The sequence below is a fragment of the Rattus rattus genome, chromosome 5 (assembly GCF_011064425.1).
Source record: "Rattus rattus isolate New Zealand chromosome 5, Rrattus_CSIRO_v1, whole genome shotgun sequence".
Taxonomy (NCBI): domain Eukaryota; kingdom Metazoa; phylum Chordata; class Mammalia; order Rodentia; family Muridae; genus Rattus; species Rattus rattus.
This window is the reverse complement of record NC_046158.1, coordinates 136,107,808-136,130,008: the sequence shown is the minus strand read 5'-3', so window position 1 is coordinate 136,130,008 and position 22,201 is coordinate 136,107,808. Positions and strand designations below refer to the sequence as shown.

The following is a 22,201-nucleotide window of genomic DNA, read 5'->3' as shown; positions in this document are numbered from 1 at the left end:
GAGAGCACTGAGCATCAGTCCACCGGGAATTGGTGACCAGTACCAATCCCAGAGGGTTTCAAAGGAGTGACCTGACGGCCACAGGAAGGGATGAGGCATCCCTCGGGCCCTTTTGACTCTGGGATCACTAGTGCATCCACATATTTATTCTCCATTGAGCCCCAGTTTGTGAATGAAACCAGAAAATGAAACCAAAGAGGAATTTAACGATTGGTCAGGACCAAAAGAACAAAGTTTTTGAGACTTGGGGAATCTCATTCTCAAATTGTGTGCTTCCCGGCCAGCACACCAAAATGTTAAGGTCATAGGGTGTGCAAATGATGAGGACAGGACCACAGAAGCCAGAAATAAACCAAAAGCACCTTCATTCACCGGGGGAAACACTTCTAGCCAGCTAGGGTTGAAGCCAAACTCTGGAGCCAACCTTGGCCCCAAGGGGAAGAGTGGGCACCATTTAAAGCATAAACCGATAGGCAGACGTTCATGGGTGGTAAAGAAGAATTCTGTTGATTGGGGTTTAGTCCTTAACAGGCCAGATGGGTTTTTTTTTAAGTTTTATTTATTTACTATATATAAGTACACTGTAGCTGGTTTCAGACACACCAGAAGAGGGCATTGAATCCCATTACAGATGGTTGTGAGCCACCATGTGGTTGCTGGGATTTGAACTCAGGACCTCTGGAAGAGCAGTCAGTGCTCTTAACCACTGAGCCATTTCTCCAGCCTGATGGTTTTTACTTTAACTGAAAAGAATGTGGGCAGGCAGTAAAATGGGGGTGGTGGACCAATGTTTGCTGTTATTCTGTCCTCTGGGCTTTTCAGGAACAACGGCTTTGATAACTGGGAACCAGAATCCAAGGCTTCCAAGTGAGCAGTGGATAGAACATTTTTTCAACTTATGTTCTCCCATTTCCTTTCTGGAAAACCAAGTTGATTTACTGGCTGGAAATGGTCCTCTAGAATCAGCCTGGCTCGAGAATCTATTGTTTTCAAGATAAGGAGGGCTTTGAATAGCCCTAGAAGAGAGATGTTGTTTTTATACTAACCGCTAAGTGTTGGGGGATGCTCTCTCCAAGGTTAAGAATCTCTTACAGGGGAAATGGGACAGGCTAAATGATCAAAACTGGCTTTCGCCTCTTTTCAACTGGTCCCCATGGCTGCCCACTCTCGTCATCAGCCTGATTGAGTCCTTAGTTCTGTTTCTCTTTGTGCCCCGTGTGTGTGATAAACTTCATTTCATGTTTTGTCCAAGACCACATTAATGCGATCAAACTTACAGTCTTGAGGGCAAAATACAATCAATCCTTTGTCTAAGGAGTGGACAGGAGGTGTAACATCAAAGACTTGATTTGGGTACATAAAGATGGGGGAATATAAGGACACAGTTCTCTGAAACCAGTCATCTCAGGGTCAGCTTCTTCCAGGGTCAAGCTAAAGCTCCTATCCCCAGGCCAGGAATCAATTCTTACCCTGTTTCTCTAGATGTTCCTTGTTTGTCTGCTAACCAGTAAATTATAAAAGAACATCAAGGAGTTTCCTGTTATCTAAAGTAAGGCACACAAGTCCTGTGTATGTGTGACTGGCTGCCTGTCATAACCTAATTGACTATGGCCGCTTACTCACTCCTCTGTTCCCTTATCTCCGAGTTTTGGACCACGCGTCCAGGATCAGGCTGATCACCGAAGCTCTTCGTCAAGGACCTTGAAGCCAGGTGGCTCAGATAAGGCCTGGTCACCAGTGTTTACTCCCTTCCTCTGACTGCCAGCCTTGAGTCCAGCCAAGCCACAACGGAAACCCCTCGCTCAACCTCCATGCCAAAATATGATTAGACAAGGCCCAGTCGGCCCCCCTCAGATCCCAGCTCAGGGAGCTGGCCACCTCCCTGAGCACTCAGAGAATAAAGTTTCTGTTTTGTTTTGTTTTAAACCTCCTCTTTGGTAGAGGGGACTGCGGTTTTTTTTTTGTTTTGTTTTGTTTTTTTTTTTTTTTGGTATGTATGTCTCTGTGTGTGTGTATGTATGTATGTATGTATGTATGTATGTATGTGTGTGTGTGTGTATTTTACATGAGTACACTGTAGCTGTCCTCAGACCTACCAGAAAATGGCATCAGGTCCCATTACAGATGGTTGTGAGCCACCATGTGGTTGCTGGGAATTGAACTCAGGACCTCTGGGAAAACAGTCAGCGCTCTTAACCGTTGAACCATTTTCCAGCCCAAAGCTTCTGTCCTTGAAGCGAGTTTTCTCAGCTTCTCCCCAAACCCAACAAAATAACAGAAATTGGGTGTGTGTCTGTAAATTCTGAATTCCTGTCATGATGGGAAGGGAAGCACTGTGGCCCGCTAGCCTGGACTCTACCTGGGCCAGCTAGCCTGGACTACACGGTACAGCTCAGAACTAAGAGGCCCTGCTGCTTTGACGAGATGGAAGGTGAGCACCCACTCTGAGAAGCTGCTTCTGCCTTCCACACATGCCATAGTGTGTGATACACACACATATACACACAATCTTAACAAAAGATGGGCCGAGGTTGGGGCTCATGCATGGGACCTTGGCTTCCATCCCCAGCATTCTATAAAACCAGACTTAGTAGCCCATGCCTTGGGAGGCAAAGGCAGGAGGATCAAGAGTTGAAGGTCATTCTTTACTACATGGTGAGTTTGAGGCTAGCCTGAGTATGTGAGATTCTATCTCTCCACTAAAGGTTGAAACAAACAACTTGGTGTCTCCTTTTCTCCTTCCTTCCTTCCTTCCTTCCTTCCTTCCTTCCTTCCTTCTTTCCTTCCTTCCTTCCTTCTTCCTTCCTTGTTTTTTCTTCAAGACCAGTTCTTCTGTGTGACAGCCCTGGCTGTCCTGGAACAGGTGAACACTTTTCAATAAGATGATAATTTGAAGTGGGGGTGGGGGGTGGGTAGCACGTCTTTAATCCTAGCACTAGGGAGGTAGAGTCAGGTGGATCTCTGTAAGTCCCAGGCCAGCCTGGTCTACAGAGTGAGTTCCAGGACAGCCAGAGCCACACAGAGAAACCCTGTCTCAAAAAAAAAAAAAAAAAAAAAAAAAAAAAGTCCTTCGTTCTGAGGTAAAGCAAAGCATCTGGTTGTTCCGGAATTTAAAAGTGAAAGTTGAGGGGTTGGGGGTTTAGCTCAGTGGTAGAGCGCTTGCCTAGCAAGCACAAGGCCCTGGGTTCGGTCCCCAGCTCCGGAAAAAAAAAAAGGAAAAAAAAAAAAGTGAAAGTTGGAAAAGTTTGTTTTTGTTTTTGTTTTCTGCTCAGTTTTAGTGCCTAAAATGGTTTTGGAAAAGGGCCACGAGATACGTTTAGATTCTGGCCATGCGGGAAGGGGAATGGGGTGATGAACTGGTGGATGGGGGACCAGGAAGGGGGTGCATGGAATGTAAAATAAAATCACTAATAAAAAAAAGAAAAAGAGAGAAAAAAAACTTGGCCTTATTTCCTGTCGGCGATCCTGTTCATAAAGTAAGCTTGTGACTACTGATAGCCCTCATCAGAGCAAAGCCGGGCCACACCCCTCAGTGCTGTCCGCACGTGCAAGCTTCCCAGCATGCACCAGCTTTGACTATCCCGCCTCCTTACTCTCCTGCCCTCAACTCCATCCGGCTTCTCCTTTGTGGCTTCTGGGGTTTGCACAAACCTTGGAAAGTTCTGATTCTGGAAGGTTTCGCTTTATCGCTAATTGTTAGCTGAGAAGATACAACCCACTGACTTGTATTTATTCATACACAAGGCCTTCCCCTTGTAGCCCAGGCTGGCCCTGAGTTTGAGCTCGTGGCAATCTTTCAGCGTCACCGAGCTCCTGCTGCCTCTCATTTGGGAGTGAGACACCACCTTCCTCCCAGCTGCAGAGCTGGGGGGTTGGCACTGTGGGCCGTGGGTGCACTCTGCCATGCCTGGGCTTCCTGCTTTCCGTCCTCTGCAGACCTCTGCTCCCTCCATACTTTTGGCATCCTCCCAGCCCATGACAGCTATGAAAGCCTTCCTGCCTAGGAGAGACATGGATCTCAGAGAACTTTCTTCTTACCCGCCCTCCTCCTTCCTGACACATGGCTTTACTCTGTAGTTTAAGATGACCTCGAACTCGTGACATACAGGGACTGTAGGAACAAGCCTGGCTCCCTGCCGCCTTTACCACCAAGACACTAAAAGCAGGCCTTTGGTGTTTGGATGGCTTAGCAAAAGGGTGTAGTGTCCAGGGGACAGGCCAAAGGTCACTCAGCTCTGCAGGTGGGGCTGGGATTGAGTCTAGAATACTATTTGGGGGGCTGGAGAGATGGCTCAGCGGTTAAGAGCACCCGACTACTCTTCCAGAGGTCCTGAGTTCAATTCCCAGCAACCACATGGTGGCTCACAACCATCTGTAAAGAGATCTGATGCCCTCTTCTGGTGTGTCTGAAGACAACTACAGTGTACTTATATATAATAAATGAATAAATCTTTAAAAAAAAAAAAAAAAAAAAAAAAAAGAATACTATTTGGGGCTGGTTTGTACCTTAACCAGCCTAGTCCCACCCACAGCGGAGACCAAGAACTTGTGCGGTTCGTTTTGGAACTGGGAGTGTGTGTGTGTGTGTGTGTGTGTGTGTGTGTGTGTGTGTGTGTATGTGTGTGTGTGTGTATGTATGTCTGCTTGCTACAGAGGATGTAGTTGAGTGTAGCCTCCAGGCTGGGTTGGTACCTCACCCCCCACTGCTGTGTGTGTGCTGTGGCTTACCTCTCAAGGATCACTTTGGATCCAGAATCTGTCCCGGACCTCTGCCAGGGTTAGGTGGGACACGTGAAGCCCCCTTCTCTACCCATAGACTACCAGGAGAGCCCGGGCAGTCCCCACCCTTCACACTGTAGGGATCACTGTCAGTGACCCCATTATCAAATGTGGTGGAACCCAGCCCTGCCTGTGTGCTGGAATAGAATGTCTGTGTGTACGTATGTTCAAGCACTAGTGCATGCTTGAATGTGCCTACGGTCTTCTGACTGCCTGGCGCTGGACCAGATAAGGGGGGCGGCTGAGTTGGTGATCAGTGAACTACTGGCCCCCTTACTTCTTCTTGTTCTTAAGAGTCTCCCTTAATGTTAAGCTTCCCCCAGTGAGGTGACCTAGAAATCAGGCTTTAGTCCTGAGGCCTGTGACCTTGACCTCTGAAACCCCCGCCATCCCCCAGATTAGAACTCATCTGTTGTATGGGGTTTGGTGAACCCAAGGGTCTTACGATTCTGTCTTGTCTTCCCAGAGGGCCATTTCTCTTCCATTTGCTATCTGGTCTCAGCTGAGCATGGAGCCAGCACCCTTCCTGGGGGCTCTGAGGCTTCAGAACTGCATAGCTGGCAGACCCCCAAGCTCTTCCCCTGGACAATAAGCATGGTGCACCTGGGCAGCCACTGGAACGGGAGTAAGGCACAATGGGACACTGTCTGCCCCCCTCCCTGCCCCCAGACACACAGACACACAGACACACAGACCAGAGGCGGTGCTCAGCCTTGTATTAGAGAATCTCTCCCTCAGGCAGTGTCCCTCTATGCATTCTGGGTGTGCTGGGACAACTCCATAGGTGTAAGTGCAGACTGTCATCCTCTGAAGGGACATGGTGAATGGGTGTGTACCTTTGTGGGGATGCTGGGAATTAGTGTCCAACACCAGAACATGGGTGCTTTCTTCCTCAGGGTAGCCCTGGAATGGGAGGGCATGGCTGAGGGTGGCCATCTTCAGTGGCTTCCTTCACCTTGGTGCTAGCTGGCCCCACCCTTGGCTCACCTCCCCACTGTGGCCCTTCCTTCTAGTGCCTGGGTCCATGGTGGAACCCCTGCCTCACCCTGTGTGTCTTAATGGCTCATTTCCTGCCCTGGGAGCCGGGACCCTAACTCCTCATGGGGAGGGTAGAGTGTATGTGTTGGGGAGGTGACTGGGATGGGGTGTAGGCATTGGGACAGCTAAGAAGAGCCTAGTCGTCTTTGTCCTTGGCGCCGTGCTTGAGGATGCGAGTGAACTCCACATAGTTGAAGTTGCCCTTCTTATCAATGGGCGCCTCGCGGTACATCTCGTCCACCTCCTCATCCGTGAATCGGTCGCCCATGGTGGTGAGCAGCTCCCGAAGGTGGTCCTCGTGGATGAACCCTGAGGCGTGGCATGACGTGGTTAGGAAGAGCAGGCTCTGGCCACGCCCACCTACCCCTCCCAGACCTTGGAAACCTCATAGTGGGAGGGGCTAGAAGACCCCCCTCAGGTTTCCAGCCACTTGAGGGACATGGCTGTGGATAAGATAGTTTTCGGAGGGGTCCAGAGGGAAGAGTTTACAGAGGGACTATGCACGGTGTCTGTGGAGACTGTGACACCGTGAGGGGTTAATTATCTGTGACAGAAGCTGGGGTAAAAATGAGAAGGCACAGTTGATTTCTGGAAGGTTTTTTTGTTTTGTTTTGTTTTGTTTTTTTGTTTTTTTTTTTTTTTGTTTTGATTTCTGGAAGGTTTAAGCAGTGTGTCCTGGGCACTGGGAACTTGGGCTCCTTCCCTTGTAGCACCCCGGTGCCCCCTCCCTAGCCCAGGTCTCCCGTGTACACTGACCTGAGGCTTCCTCATCAAAGCAGGCAAAGGCATTGCGGATCACGTCCTCGGGGTCTGTGCCATTCAGCTTCTCCCCAAACATAGTGAGGAACATGGTGAAGTTGATAGGCCCGGGGGCCTCGTTCATCATACCCTCCAGGTACTCATCCGTGGGGTTCTTCCCTGTGGTGGATGGACATTGCGGCTGCTGTTTCCAGTTCTCTGTCCCCAACTTGAGTGACTCATTCCCAGTGAGCTTTGTAGACTGGGAAGCAGGTGCCAGGCAGCCAATTTCCTGCCTTCTCCTGGGCATCCAGCTCCTGTCCCTGCCTGCTTTTGAGGTATGAGGGCATGCCACAAGCCCTGGCTCCTCCACCATTACGGTGTAAGATTAGCTGCTCTCGTGGGCCAGGCCACCTGGTGCACCCCCTACCTTCCTTGTGCCAACAGCATACTCTTTTCTCACAGGCCAGGAACTGTGGTATAGACCTTATCCAAGGTCACAAAGCAAGTGAGGCCCAGGGGTCAGCAGCTAAACTCGGGCAGTCTGTTCCCAGATTCCAGAAACATTTCACAAGTGCCTACATGGGTGAGTTTTGGTGACATATAGGCTTGCATTCAAGTCCCAGTTCTGTGCCTCAGGACTGTGACGGTAAGACACAGTTCCACTGGTCTCTCGGCAGTCATTGGCACAGCTCTGGGATGCTGTCGTCTGCTAGGTTCAGATCCAGCTGTGCTCGGTGCTACTGTGCCACCTTGGGCAGATTGCTTGTTTTTTCTGAGTCTCTGCCTGCCATCCCCCAAGAGGGAGCTGCATGGAGAATTAGGGTGATGGCTGTAGAGCTTACTACTATGTCTGTCTGTCTGTCTGCCTACCTGTCTGCCTGCCTATCTATCTATCTATCTATCTATCTATCTATCTATCTATCTATCTATCTATCTATCTATCTATCTATCTAGTTCTTCTCTCATACAATACATCCTGACCACAGTTTCCCCTCCTTCCACTCCTCCCAGTTCCCTCCTCTAACCTCCCCTCTTCCCGAGATCCACTCCTCCTCTGTTTTCCCTTCAGAAAGCAGCAGGCTTCCCTAGGGTATCAACTGAACAGGGTTAACCAGATGCAATAAGACCAGGTCCAAACCCTCATATCAAGGCTGGACAAGGCAGCCCAGTGGAGGGGAAGGGTCCCAAGAGCAGGCAAAAGAGTCAGCGACGCCCCCACCCCCATTGTTACCCCCACCGTTAAGAGTCCCATAAAAACACCAGGCTAGCAACCATTACACATGTAGAGGACCTAGTGCAGTCCCGTGCAGGCTCCATGATTGCCGCTTCAGTCTCTGTGAGCCCCCATGAGTCCTGCTTAGCTGATTCTGTGGGCCATATTCTTTAACTTGAAAACCACATCTGATCTGTGGACCCACCATACACAGGCACGTGTTTTTCTGGCTGCCTAGTTAAACCCATCCAGTCTCCGGGACGTGAGACCCCAAATACAAGGTGGGAAGCCTTGTATTATAGCCTGACTGATGTGGGAAGCCTTTATGACTGTGCCTTCTGAGCCTCCACTCCCTTGCTTTGTTTTCAGAAGATGCCCAGAGGAGCTTTTAGCCCAAGAGGACCAGCCCTTCCTCACCTGGACAGTCTTTCCCTTCCAGGATGCTCAGAGGATCCATATTGGAGTGTTGGGTTTTCTTTTGGGAGAGGGTATTCTCAAGAAAGCCTGGCTGGAAGGACGGGCACCCCCTTTTCTAATCTGGGCGGCTGGCCTTTTACACAGGCAGTAGTAGGCCCAAAACAGAGCCAGGGGTTGAGTGGGATGGCCAAGCTCGATAGTATGGCAGCTCTCCCAGTGCTACTCTTATCTGTCATCTAGCCCTGATCCTCTAGCCCCATTGAAGGCCATGCTGAGAACTGCTGATGTGGCTGGCTGGCTGTGGCCAGCGCATGGAGAGAGGTGCACTCTGGAGGCCTTGCCTCTGTGCCTCAGTATACCCATCTGAACACTGGCACTTTGGACCTGATCCCTGACCCCTTTTGGCCCTAAGACCCTGACCTTGGAGGTGTCTTGGGAGTATGGAGGGGTGCTCTGGCCTCCCTTCTAAGCCTCATTTTTCCCATCAGTACAAACTCAAAATACTGGCACGTTTTTCTAAGATTTACCACATAGCCCGATGCATAGATCTGACTTTCCCCGGGGAGTCAGGCTGTCTAGGTTCAAATCCCGTGTTAGACCTGCTCCTTGCCTCAGTCTGCCTCTCTGTTGAGTGGGCAGAGTTGGAACAATATGACCTTCAGGGTAGCACTGTAACTCTCATTTCACAGGAAGTGCCCTGTAGGTGCCAAGCACCTCTCTCCCTGTGTACCTGCTCCACTCACCCAGGGAGGCCAGCATGTCATGTAGGTCCTCCTTGTCAATGAAGCCATCACGGTTCTGATCAATCATGTTGAAGGCCTCCTTAAACTCCTGGATCTGGGACTGGTCAAACATAGCGAAGACATTGGACGTAGCCCTCTGGGGCCTCTTCTTGGTGGTCTTGGCCTTGGCTCTCTTGCTGGACATCTTGGCTTTGGGTGTTGGGGCTTCCCTACAGGGAAGAGTATGGGATGCTGATGGACAGGGAACCTTCCTGCCTCCCCCTGAGGGCTTTTAGGGCTAAGCTTGCTATTCAAGGCATCCCACAGGTTTGGGCCTCCAGCCAACCAGTTCTCTCTGAGTGCAGCCTGTGGGCCGAATTCCTCTATCTCTCTTCATCTGGAAATTGGGAAGACAGAGCATCCTGCTGCATGAATTAGTTAATTTAGTATCTAGAGAGCCACTGAGTGGTGCTGAGCATGGAAAGAATTAATTTTGTTGCAACTGGGTATAACAGGATTGACTTGGAGCCAACCATTAATGTGCTTTGTCTATGTTATTTCTTGGTAGCATGTGCTCATTTCGTGGCAGGGAGGTAGGGCTCTCCTAGAAGAAGGCGGATCAGCAGCACTGTACTTCTGATATTACCCTTCCCCACCCCTCCCCCATCCCTCACTCCATGCCTCTGCACCCCTCCCCCATCCCTCACTCCATACCCCTGTACCCCTCCCCCATCCCTCACTCCATACCCCTGCACCCTCCTCCATTCCTCTCACTCCATGCCCCTGCCCCCCCCCCTATCCCCCATTCCATGCCCCTGTACCCCTCTCCAAAGCCCTCCCCATCCCCCTCCCTCTATGCCCCTGCACCCCTCCTTGCAGCCCTTCCTATCCCTCTCATTCCACACCTTTGTTCCCCCTCCCCGCAACCCGCTCACTCCATGCCCCTCCCCCAGCCCTCCCCATCTTCTGCACTGTCTGTGGAACACAGCTGCTCTCTCTCCTCAAGGATCCTGATTGGTCCCTAGTGGATGAGTTTCATTCTGGGCTCTCTGTCACTTCCTGTACATTGAAGTTCCCTCAAGTTGAAACCACAGATCATTTAAACCTGGCATTTTGGCATTTGGGCCTTGGGCTGGTCTCCCCCATCCCATTCAAAACTCAGACCTTTACTTGTCTCCTTAAAACCCTTCCACATCCTGAGAGTAAATCTCGATTCCACAGCATGGCATGAAAGGACCTAGTGTCCTCCCAGCTTCCGACTGATCCACTTTGTCCCGTCCCTGACCTCTAGCATTCCACAGCCATTCCCAGGCCTTCCTTCCTTCCCTCCTTCTATAGCTGTCCCCCTGGGGAGCTCTGGAGTCCCAGGGTGCTGTTCTCCGCCCTTATCTTGACAACAAACACTTGCAGACTCCCTCATCCCTCACCGCTAGGGCAGCTCACAAGCAGCAGGCAAGTAGATGGCTCTTTAGTGAAAGGTTGTCAGAACTCCACTCTACAGATGGGGAAACTGAGGCCAGGGAAAGAACTCAACCTGACCCCATCACAGCTTGTGGGGAGAATACATCTCAAGACTTAGTGTCTGCTTCCCCTAAACTAGCCAAGGCCCCTCTCTGCCCTATGCACTGCATCCCTCGGTCCAGGGCCTATGTCCTTCCCTGTAATCCCCCTGGGCTGGGATCATGGTCAGCTCCAGCAGGTCCTAGGGCCACATCTGCCTGTAGTCTTGAGACTCGAGCTGTATAAGATCCAAGGGCCCTACAGCATGCAACAGGCTTTGGTGTGTCTTTGTGAAATGCTGGGTGGGCATTGGTAGGAACTGAGGGCAGAAATGCTGTCCCTGGAAGCTGCCATCCCACCTCCTGTGGCCATCAGCATTCGTAGCCCCTCCTGTCTGCAGACCTCTAGAGCAGACCCAGCCAGGCTCCCCTAGGGTATCGCAGCCTTCTTCATCCTTGAGAGGCAATGGCCCCCCAAAAGGGAAGTGCATACCCATGAGAGGGTTGCAAGTCAGGACACCATGCTAGGCTGGAGTCAGTGGGTGGCAGGCTTGGCTCTTAAAGGACCAAAGGCTGTGGCCAGGCACTTTCTAGACTTGGTTGAATGACTGAAGTTAGAAATAAGCTGGCCCCTAACCCTGAAGCCATAGTCTCCCCTTTCTTGAGTCCTAGACACCAAGGATCAGACAGCTGGACCTTGGCTGTCATGGCTAGAATATTCCTTCCTACTACAACAGTTGACACCTAGGTAGAAGCCAACAGGGTCCCCTTACTCATTACTAGTCTCCATAGCTGGGCCAGATGCCCTGCTCTCGAACCAGCTTATCAGAGACTAAATACTCTATGTTCCTGGAAGCAACCAGGGCAGCTGGAGGGCTGTGAAGAAGCCAAGACACCAAGACCCCTTCACCCCACCGTTCTCTGGTGCACACAGCACTGAGGATAAGGGAGGTGCGAAGTGGTCACTATCCCTTCTGCGGTAGGGTTTGCAAAATTGTGTGTGTGTGTGTGTGTGTGTGTGTGTGTGTGTGCTGTGCTTCCGTAGGGCTCAATTTCCTCTTGACACACACACACACACACAGTTTCTTCGGTCAGGGACTCCCTCAACCTCCTCACTGGCATCTCTACAGACAGGTAGCCTGGAGCTTCTGGACTTGGTGCGTTAGGCTCTTTAGCAAAAGGACACTCTAGATCCTTGTTTCCTTGCCCAAAAACCAGTTTTCCGGGGCGCAGAACCATCAGTTGCTCAGTCCCAGGCCAGGGTCCCCTGTAAGACCTGAACAAGGCAGTAGTCCCAGCCCACACCACTAAGCATGCCACAGCCCTCTGAAGGCCGGGTGAGGTTCGGCCTGACCACCTACTGTAGCTGCCCAGGCGCTGAGCGGGCTCCCACCTGCTGCAGAGAAGAAAAGTCCTTGGCGTTGCTGCGGTGCTTCGAAAGCTGGCTTGCAGCAGCTCGCCCGCTCTCCGGAGCTCTAGGGGCGGAGCCTGGGCTGGCCGGACCCGGGCGGCCGGGCCTTACAAGGCAGAAGAATGTGCGGGGGGTGGGGTGGGGGCGGGGCTGAGGCAGTCAGCCCGGCCTTATTAGGCTTCCGCTTGCTGGCTAGGAGGCTGGGGTGTCCCTAGAATAGCCCCCCTCGACGCAGCCACTCCCTGGGTCGGCCCAGGCTGGGGCATGGAAGCAGACTGGGGTGTTCAGACTGGCAAGAAGGGCGGAGCCTTCAGGGTTTCCCAGCTCTCGGACCCCCTCTTGTCCCAGAGGCCCCTGCTGTGTCTGGTGGAAGGCTGGCTTTCACCCGGCCAAGTATGGTCTTTTTTCCCTAGTGAGACACAGACAACAGCGGCCATCACTCTTTCCCTAGGGAACTTTCCGGCATTCGGCATTCGGTTACTTTGTAAATAGCTGCCTGGCCTCCTGCAATGGGGCTGGCAACTGATGCATCTGCCTAGGGAGCCCTGGGAGGGAGGCCTGAAACCGACTATGATCCGGGACAGTTCTGAGCATGAGGGTTCTGTGAGCCGGGTTGAAATGGAGTAAGGGTGAGGCGAGATGGAGCCAGATGCCGTGGTTCATGCCCGTAATCTCGGCATTTGAGAAGCTGAGGTAGCAGGACTGTAGGTTCTAGGTCCGCTCCGAGCTATGGAGCAAGACTGTCTAAATAAATAGAAGGTAACAGTTTTTATCTGTCCTGGGCAACATTAGAAGTAACAGTTGAAACACTTCCAGAACTAGAACTTGGCGAGTTTAGCTTAGCGTCAAGTCCAGAAGTCACAAAGGAAAGACTAGTGGATTTCAGTGCAGGAGATTTAAAGCGCACACTCAAGGACGAGAGAGCAGACAGAATGTGGAGGAGATGTTGGTTGGGCTTATGGGGCAGTGGGAAACTGGGAGAGAAAGAGAGAGGCTCTGGAAACATTTCAGTGCTTCCGCCAATAGGACTTGGAAATGGATCAGAGTGGAATGAGAAAGAAAAAAGTTGGCTCCAAGAATTAAATTCTTTTAGAAAATATATTTATTTGGGAAGAGAGTTGGTGTGGAAGTCAGTGGACAATTGCGGGAGTCAGTTCTCTCCTTCCTCCATATGTGGCTGGGCCACATATGACAGCGAGTGCCACTTCTACCGAGCCTCTCTCAGGCCCAGCTCAAGGACTTCAGCCGAGCAGCTGGAGGAAGAGAGAGCTGCCATTTTCTTAGCTGGGCAGGGTGGGCGGGCATAGGAGGGACAGATTTGGGAGGGATTCATTTTGTCTTAGATGTATTAATTTTTGGAAACTTTCTTTTCAGATAATTTCAAGCAACAGATAAGGTTATAAGAATCATAGAGGGGTTGGGGATTTAGCTCAGTGGTAGAGCGCTTGCCTAGAAAGCTCAAGGCCCTGGGTTTGGTCCCCAGCTCCAAAAAAAAGAAAAAAGAAAAAAGAATCATAGAAAACTGACTTCCTTGAGAGTCTCCAGTTGACATTTGGCTTCTCACTCTTCCCTATGGGGAAGACAGGGGACCCAGGGACCCACAAAGTTATTTATGCATATTGCCAAATACTTGATATCGACCTGTACATAATGTGCCTTTTATCACTACATATAATATTTTAGCATATCCTAAAAGGAGGGCTCTCTTACGTATTGATAGCATAATTATCAAAGTCATAAGATTTAACATTGATCTAGGCTTCTAATTTACAACCTATATTCTAATTGCAACAAGTGTCACAGTAATTCCTATATGGAAATTTGTTTTGGTTCAGGGTGTATGTGATGGGTGAGGTGCAGGTGCCAAGGGCATCATCCTATGGCGCTCGGAAGGTGATGTTATGGAGCCGGGTGTGGTGGTTTGTATACGCTTGGCCCAGGGGTGTGGCTCTATTAGGAGGTGTGGCCTTGTTGGAGTAGGTGTGTCACTGTGTGGGGGCTCTAAACCCTTGTCCTAGCTGCCTGGAAGCCAGTCTTCTCCTGTCTGCCTTTGGATGAAGATGTAGAATTCTCAATTCTTCCAGCACCACGCCTGCCCGGATGCTGCCATGCTTCCTGCCATGATGATAATGGACTGAACCACAGGACCAGTAAGCCAGGGCCAATTAAATGCTATCCTTTATAAGACTTGTTAGTCATGGTGTCTCTTTACAGAAATGGAAACCCTAACTCAGACACTGGTCCTCTCCATCTTTACAAGAGCTCTGCGGATAGAACTCGTCACCAGGCCTTTGGCACAAACTCCACGATTTGCTGGCTTGTCGTACCAACTGCACAGCTTCCCAAGTTCTCTAGGTTTATTTACTCTGTGTGTGTGCATGTGTGTGTGTGCGTGTGTGTGTGTGTGCGTGTGTGTGTGTGTGCGGGTGCACATGCGTGTGATACATATTATAACTAAACACACATATACACATGCATACATATATTTTTGAGATGGTCTCATGTAACACAGGCTGATCTCTGTGCTCTGAGGATGATGCCCTTGGCCTTTTGATCTTGCACTTCTATTTCCCAAGTGCTAAGAGAGTCAACCCAAGGCCGCCTGCTTGTTAGGCAAATACTCTTGCTCAGTGAGCTACATCTTTAACTTCTTTTATAGACAGACAGACAGAAAGACAGACACATACACATATGCATGTGCGCGCACACGCATACACACACACACACACACTTTGAATTGGACCCACAAAGGTACTTACAACAAGTGTTGAGCTGAATATGGTGGCACATGTTTTCTAATCCCAGCACTCAAGAGGCAGAGGGAGGTGGATCTCTGTGAGTTCAAGGCCAGCCTGGTCTATAGAGTGAGGCCTACAGAATAAGGTCCCATCTGACAAAAACACGAGGGATGTCAGCACCCTTGTGCTGTATGTCCAGCACCCGTTTCCTTACTTTTTAAGGCTGAATGCTTCTCAGTGTCTGAATATGCTGTATTTTGCTTACCCACCTCTGGATGGACATTTAGGCTGTCTTCCTGTTTTAATTACTGAGCATACGGCTCAAGTTGGGGGCATAGCTCAGCGATAAAGCACCTGCTTAGCATGCATGAGGCCTAGCAATGCAAAAGGAAAAAAGAAATACATGAAAAAAAAATGCTGTCTTTAAATGTTGTTTAAATTCATTTTTTGTGTATGGGCATTTCATCTGCATGACTGTGTATCCCTGGAATGCTTGGTGCCAGAGAGGCTATCAAATCCCCCAGGACTGGAGTTACAGATGGTTGTGAGCTGCTGTGTGGGTACTGGGAATTGTAAGGTCCTCGAGAAGAATAGCGTGTGTCCTTAACCACTGAGCCACCCCACCACACACACAGATACACAGTTGGAGACAGGTCTCGGGCAGCTAAAGCTGGACTCGAATGTGAAATGTAGCCGAGGATAATCTTTAATTTCTAATCACACTACCTCTGTGTCTGAGTGCTAGGATGACAGGCACACGTCCCCACTCCTGGTTTTATGATAGGCTTGGGATTGAACCCAGAGCCTCATGCATGCTAGGCAGGCGCTGCACCCACCGAGCTGCATCTCCATCCACAATGCTGCTTTTTGGTGATTTATCTTTTTGTTTGTTTTTGAGAGAGGCTTCAACTACGTAGTCCACAGCTGGCCAGGAACTCACCATGTAGACCAGGCTAGCCTCATACTTAGAGAGATCTGCCCTCTGCCTCTCAAGTGCTGGGTGAGCCGTGCTTCACCACACCTGGCTAGTTGCTTTGTTTTAGATACACGGTCTACTCTGTAGCTGGGGCTGGCTTTGAACTTACGAGCCTTCTGAGTGCTAGAGTTACAGGTATGGACCACCATGCTTGGCAATAACGCTATTTAAAACACAGCTGTTTGGGCTGGAGAGATGGCTTGGTGGCTAAGAGGACTGACCGCTCTTCCAGAGGTCCTGAGTTCAGTTCCCAGCAAGCACATGGTGGCTCACAACCATCTGTAATGGGATCTGATGCCCTCTTCTGGTGTGTCTGAAGACAGCTACAGTGTGCTTATGTATAATAAATAAATAAATCTAAAAAAAAAAAAGAAAGAAACAAAAAGCATGGCTGTCCCATTAAACCCAAGTCCCACTTTCAGTTATTTTGAGCGCATGCCCAGAAGTAGAATTGCTGGATCATATTGTAATATTTTTTAAATTAAATAACTTTTCATTTCATTTAAAACGGGCTTTTGTTGCCCTCCGATATCCTGAGTAAGGTTCCCCTCCCTCTACCTGTCCCAATTCCTCCTCCTCTCTCCTCCCACGTGGATCCCTTTCCTTTCTGGTTCTCCTACAAATAGGAGTGGATCTAAGGGAGAGGAGACGGGCCGGGGGGCGGGGGGCGCTGGGAGGAGAGCAGGAAGGGAAACTACGTTCTGAAGGTAATATATGAAAGAAGGATAAATAAAAACATAAAATAAATACTCTTCTGAGGGATAGTAATAAATATAACCAAAGAAAATATAATAAACCAGAAGTGAACACACTGGAGTTGGACAAGACACGCAGAAGGGAAGAGCCCAAGAGAAGGCACGAGAATCAGAGATCCGCTCATTCACGCTCTCAGGAGTCCCACGAAATCTCTCAACTGGGAGTTACAATAACCGGCAGAGGACCCGGTGCAGACCTGCGCTTGCTGCCTGTCTGAGTTCGTGTGAGCTTTGAGCATGTTGATCTAGAGGGCCTGTGTCCTCCATACCCTCGGGCCTTTGGGCCCTTTCAGCCCCTTTTCCCACGGGGTTCCCTGGGCCGAGGGGAGGGGTTTGAGGGAGACTTCCTGTTTAGGGCTGCGTATTTCAGAGTGTTTCACTCTGCATGGTGTCTGGCTGGTGGGTCTCTGTTCCTATCTGCTGCAGGAGGAAGCGTTTCTGATGATGACTGAGCAAGGCACTGATGGATCTAGGAGTTGAAGCAGAATCATCGGGAGTCATTTTCTTGCTACATGTTTTTTGTTTTTGTTGTTGGTTTTGTTTTTGTTTTGTTTTTGTTTTTTTTGTTTGTTTGTTTTTTTGTTTTGTTTTTGCTATTGTTTCCCAGAACAGTATTTGCTGTTACTCTAGGTCCCTTGTCTATCTCGGCTCATGTCCTTGGCCACCGAAGCAGTGTGAGGTATGGATGGGTTCCATTTCCTGGAGTGAGCCTTAGGTCAAAGCAGGTATCGGTTGGTTACTCCCATAAACTTTGCCCTAGCATATCTTGCAGGCGGGAAACCATTGTAGTTCAAAGGATTTGGGGCTGGCTTGGCGTTTCTGTTTCTCCTTTGGCATTGTGCCAGATACCTTCGTGTATAGAAGACTCTAGAACGCAGGGGTTGAAGGATTCCGCCTGACTTCTCCATGTTCAGTGAATCGCACAGGTGTTGAATTCAGCAATGGAGGCTTGTAGCCAGTTTGTGGAGGACAACCCACAGCCTTGGCAACAGCCTGCGTGGGTTGGGGACTCCCAGGGGACCCCTTTGGCCAACAAATCGATTAGATGCTCCCAATCCCAGAACCAGAAGCTTCATTTGGTAACAACACACAGCTAGTTGGGACTCTGCGTCTCCGTTATCTGGCAGTTTCATTTTAGGAAGCTTCTGCTATTTCCTTACTTCCTCTCAAATGGTCCTTGGTTTTAGCTGCCTCTCCCTGTATTCCCTCCCTCCTCCTCCTCTCCCCTTCTCCCCTGGTCCTCCCATTCCAGTCCCTGCACTCGTCCATAGCTCTCTGTCCTGTTTGCCTTTGTAATTAGATCTATCTGTACTCCCTAGTCCCCTGCTCTGAACCTAGCCTCCCTGGTTCTATGGATGGTAGCTTGAATATCATTGAAGTGACAGTTTAAGACCCACATCTCTGTAGTCTGCACAATACTTCTTTTTTTTTTTTTTTTTTTTCCAGAGCTGGGGACCAAACCCAGGGCCTTGCGCTCGCTAGGCAAGCGCTCTACCGCGGAGCTAAATCCCCAACCCCACCGCACAATACTTCTTATGCCGAGATCGGGACGTGACAACCAATTCTTGGACTTGGACAGTCTGTGAGACGCCACGGGTTGAGCTCCTGAAACCCGTGTGACTGCCCACAGGCCACACATCGCTTGTGAATATTGGGTCCTGCATTATCTTCGCATCTTTCCAACCTGGTTCCTAAAAACATTTCCCTAGAATATTCATTTGCGAGAGTATCTCACAGAACTTAGGGAAAGCACCCATACACTTATGCACCATTCTGTGCATGATACATGTGTGTGTGCACACGCATGTGCCATGAGGTCCGTGTGCAGGTCAGAGGACAGCTTTCCTTTTACCTCCTGGTTCAGGGGATTGATTTCAGGTCATCCAGCTTGTGTTGAAAGCCCCTTTACCTATTTTGAACAATCTTTAAAAAAAAAAAGGTTTATTTTTTTATGTATGAGTACATAAGTATAATCTAATATTTATTTTATGTATGAGTACACACCAGAGGAGGGCATTGGATCCCAACAGATGGTTGTGAGCCACCATGTGCTTGCTGGGAACTGAACTCAGGACCTCTGGAAGAGCAATCAGTGCTTTTTTTTTTTTTCTTTTTTTTTTTTTGGAGCTGGGGACCGAACCAGGGGGCGCTTGCTAGGCAAGCGCTCTACCACTGAGCTAAATCCCCAACCCCGCAGTCAGTGCTCTTAACCGCTGAGCCATCTCTCCAGCCCCCTATTGAGCAGTCTTATTTGTGTGTGTATACACGCATGTGTGCATGAGAGTGTGCATGCGTGCCTATTTACAAGTGTATGGTTGTATGTATATAAGATTTCGTGCCAGTGTGTGCACACATGTGCCACTGCACATAAGCGGAGATCTGAGAGTATAATTCTTAGAAGTTGTTTCTCTCTTCCCATGGATACACTGACACGTCTTGCTGGCCAGCACCACCACAGCAGAATGTTGTGCCTCTCAGTGTATCTGGTCGGAAATGCCAAATAGATGTTAGATGGCGATAGGTGCAGTGGCACATGCGTGCGCACACCTGCACACATCTCTTGCTGTCAGTGTGCACTGTGGCCACCTAGTTAAGGCAATGCCTGCCTGAAGTGTGGTGTTCAGGGAAAGGCATGGGTCTAGGTGGAGATTTAGGCTGCTCCTAGGCAAAGGGCAGACGAGGGTCTGAATTCCCTACTGCTGCTTTAGACCTATTCTCTGCCGACACATTTAGAGAAAACTGGTGTTGGCTGGAACCAATCCAGAGAGGCTGGAGCCAGGAGGCAGGGTTCTGTGTGAATGTCCCTGTTCTGCTAGAGCAGGTCCTGCTGGAAGCCTTGTTCCTTATCTAGCACTCAAGACATCCCCAGCACAGCATGTCTGAGCAACAGCATGGGTCTTTGCCTCTGCTGGCTGAGCCCTTCACAGCCTCTGGAGCCTCCGTCCTTCAAAGCCCCAATGAAAGTTGCCATCTCTGTCAAGTACCTGCCTCTTCTCCCTAGGTCAGTCATTAAGGAAGTTGTTCTTTGGGTTGGGGACTTGAACCCGGGACCTTTTGCATACCAGGCAAACATTCTTCTACTGAATTACATTCCCTGCCTCATTTTCGTTTTTTGAGACACCGTGTTGCCTGGGCTGGCTTCAAACTCCTGAACTCAAGTGACTCATCTTCCCCAGCTCCCATGTAGCTAGAACTGTGCCTAGTTTTTCTTACCCATGTCCTGGCAGTTCTGGAGAGGACACCCAGTGACTAGCACAGGCTAGACCAGTGCTTTATCACTAAGCCCTTCGGTCCTTGGGGCTCTGGTCCCTGCTGGGTCCTGAGTCACTGGGAAGAACCTGACTCTCTTCCTTCAGAGCCCCCATCTCCCTCAGTAGAGGCAGGCACATCTAATGACACGCAAGTCATCATAGCCAACGGAAAGCAAGTCTTAGTGCACACACATGGAGCACAGGTTGGCACCAGCCCAACCTGGACTAAGTGCAGGGGAAGGCTTTCTCCAGGCCTTGCCATCCACCTTGAGAGCAGGGGAGAGAGATGCAGGGTACAGTGGGAAGCCTCCATGCTCTGTGCAGGAGTCAGGTTGCCATAGGGAAGAATCCATGGACTCTTGATAGTGATACAACTGAAAGGAGCCTGTCACCTCCTGTCAGTAAGACAGCATGCTTTCTCCTGTAGGCAGAGGACAGACCGCAAAGGGCCCAGGTTCCCTGCTCTGTACAGTGGCAGGTTCAGCAGGGCTGGAGACACCCTAGATCCATGTACACTTCCTACCCCACTACTGAAGCTATGTCCTGGTTGCCGGTCTGTCTTCTACCTGCTCCTCATGGCCTCCAGTAGCAACTGCTTCCTCCTCGACTGTCCTGAGGTCCCCCTGCTGCTCATGGCAGAAGATGGCCCTTGCTCTCTGCAAGACTGTTCCGTGAGGACTCTACAGAACTCCGAGGACTTACAACACTGGGGGAGCTTGGGGTTCTAGGAGGAATATATGGGCTCGCCACCCTCAGATCTATAACCCTGTGGGAGTTCTGAGGACTCTAGGGTGCTTAGTCTGTTCTCCTGGGTCTCCCTGCACTCCTTCCCATAGCCTCCAGGAAGGGCATTCCTTGGCTCTGAATCACAGAAGCCCAGACTCATTCCCGGCTTCTTCGAGAAACCGCTGTCAGCCTTTCTGAAACCTGTCAAATGCTTTCTGATGGGACAGGCTCAAAGGAGGTGGAATTATCATCTAAGTACTATTCGTGTCAAGACTATGTGCTTCAAATCCAGCCAGAGAGGGGCCGGGTGTAGAAGCACACGGTTACCACCCCAGCATTTGGGAGGCGGACTCAGATTACAAGTCAAGACTGGGCTATGTAGTAAGACGTCTCGAAAACCAAAACCAAGAAACCTGAAAGCTGCTTGGGCACGTAAATGATCGCAAAGAACACAAGGAAGCAGGGGTAGCTGCTGTGGTCTTCAGACTAGAAACTTTGTCTAAAAGCAGCTAGAGCCCCTAACTGGACTTAATGGACCAGGGGGACATCATGGGGACCATGGCTTGAGCGACTTGCAGGACGTTGGATACTTTAGGGTCCAAACATCCGGGTAAGGGATTGTGGCCTGGAACATTTGTTTATTTGAGGGTGCTGTGGCCAGGCAGAAACCATCCTTGCTCTTAGGAGGTGCTGGATAGATTTGGGGAAGGTCCCTTTAGTGATGCACTATGCTGTCTAGGTGTAGAGCCCGATGTTCCACACAGGACACCCACCCTTTTTGCTTGTGATTCCAAGAATCTTCCCCAGGCCGGATCAAGACTCTCCCGTGCTAAGTTCCTCTGCTTCCGGGTCCCTGAGGCCCAGGGGGTAGTGTTAGGTTGCAGTCTGACCTCCGGTCCTTGTGTCTAGCTTGCCCTCTCCATTCACTCATACATTTGGATGGATGGCTAGATGCTGGATGCAGAAACAGTCTTAGTCTGACATAACAGGAAGCCACTTGCCCTTCAAGTCAGCCATGGCTAGGGTAGGTGAAGGACAGTACTGTCACACAGACTCCGATGGTAGCTGTTGTTCAGCCACACTGACAAAGGCATGCTGGGATCGAAGCACAGGGGTTTATTTTTTTTTTTTTTTTTTTTTTTCCGGAGCTGGGGACCGAACTCAGGGCCTTGCGCATGCTAGGCAAGTGCTCTACCACTGAGCTAAATCCCCAACCCAAGGGGGGGGGGTTATTTCTTAAGGGGTCCAGTTGGGGTCAAACTCCTGAATAGGGGGATGAATAGGGTCCCTGGGCCTGGGGTCACAGGAATCCTGGCTGGGTTGAGCCAAGGGACGTATGTTATTTTAAGGCCTGGCCCAAGATCTTTTAAACACAATGTTCTGACCCCACTGGGGGTGGCATCTTCCTCACTTCCTGTCTCAGTCAGTAGCAGGCCTCTTCCACCTTGGTTGGACACTCCACGGAGCTCCTCCTTGTCTTCCATAAACTTCCTGCCCTGTCAGAGTGAGTCTAATCCACACCACACTGGCTTCCTGGTGAGCTCCTGGGCAGCCCATGCCCCTCTCCTGGCACAGCAGAGCGCATTCCCTAATATACTGGATCCTTAGGCTATTGAGGGAGCAATTGCTGCAGGTCATGGGGCCCCTCCTACCTGTACAGAGTTCAGGCTTTTGAATGATCTGCCTTCTCTTCTGTGGTGGTCCCTGTGAAGTAAGTATGCTGTTCTGATGTCTGGTGGGCTGAATGCCACATAGGTGCTCCCTTGCTTTACTGCCCAGGCTCACAGACCAGGGATGCTCTCTGAACACCTTGTCTCCCAAGTGCTGCCTTTTGGGAGGGGGATCTAGCTGGGTTTCCTGGGATCATCTGATGCCACGCTCCTTATCCCAGTCCAGTCCAGCCCACCACACTGCAATAATGCCAATGAGGCCTGG

At 50.3% G+C, this 22,201-nt stretch overlaps 1 protein-coding gene across 2 annotated transcripts; it reads right to left on the bottom strand.

Annotated features, from left to right (window-relative positions):
- Positions 1-5,481: 5,481 nt before the first annotated feature.
- On the bottom strand, positions 5,482-11,900 carry Myl9 (myosin light chain 9). 2 transcript variants are annotated; one of them, XM_032904605.1, is made up of 4 exons: positions 11,803-11,900; positions 8,932-9,140; positions 6,574-6,735; positions 5,482-6,126 (listed from the first exon to the last, which is right to left on the bottom strand). In XM_032904605.1, exons 2-4 carry the CDS (start codon positions 9,113-9,115, stop codon positions 5,954-5,956), a joined length of 519 nt encoding a protein of 172 aa, XP_032760496.1. In that variant the 5' UTR covers positions 9,116-9,140; positions 11,803-11,900; the 3' UTR covers positions 5,482-5,953. The 2 variants fall into 2 exon arrangements, with proteins under 2 accessions (XP_032760496.1, XP_032760497.1); XM_032904606.1 differs by having other exon boundaries at positions 11,771-11,882.
- Between the last annotated feature and the right edge of the window lie 10,301 nt (positions 11,901-22,201).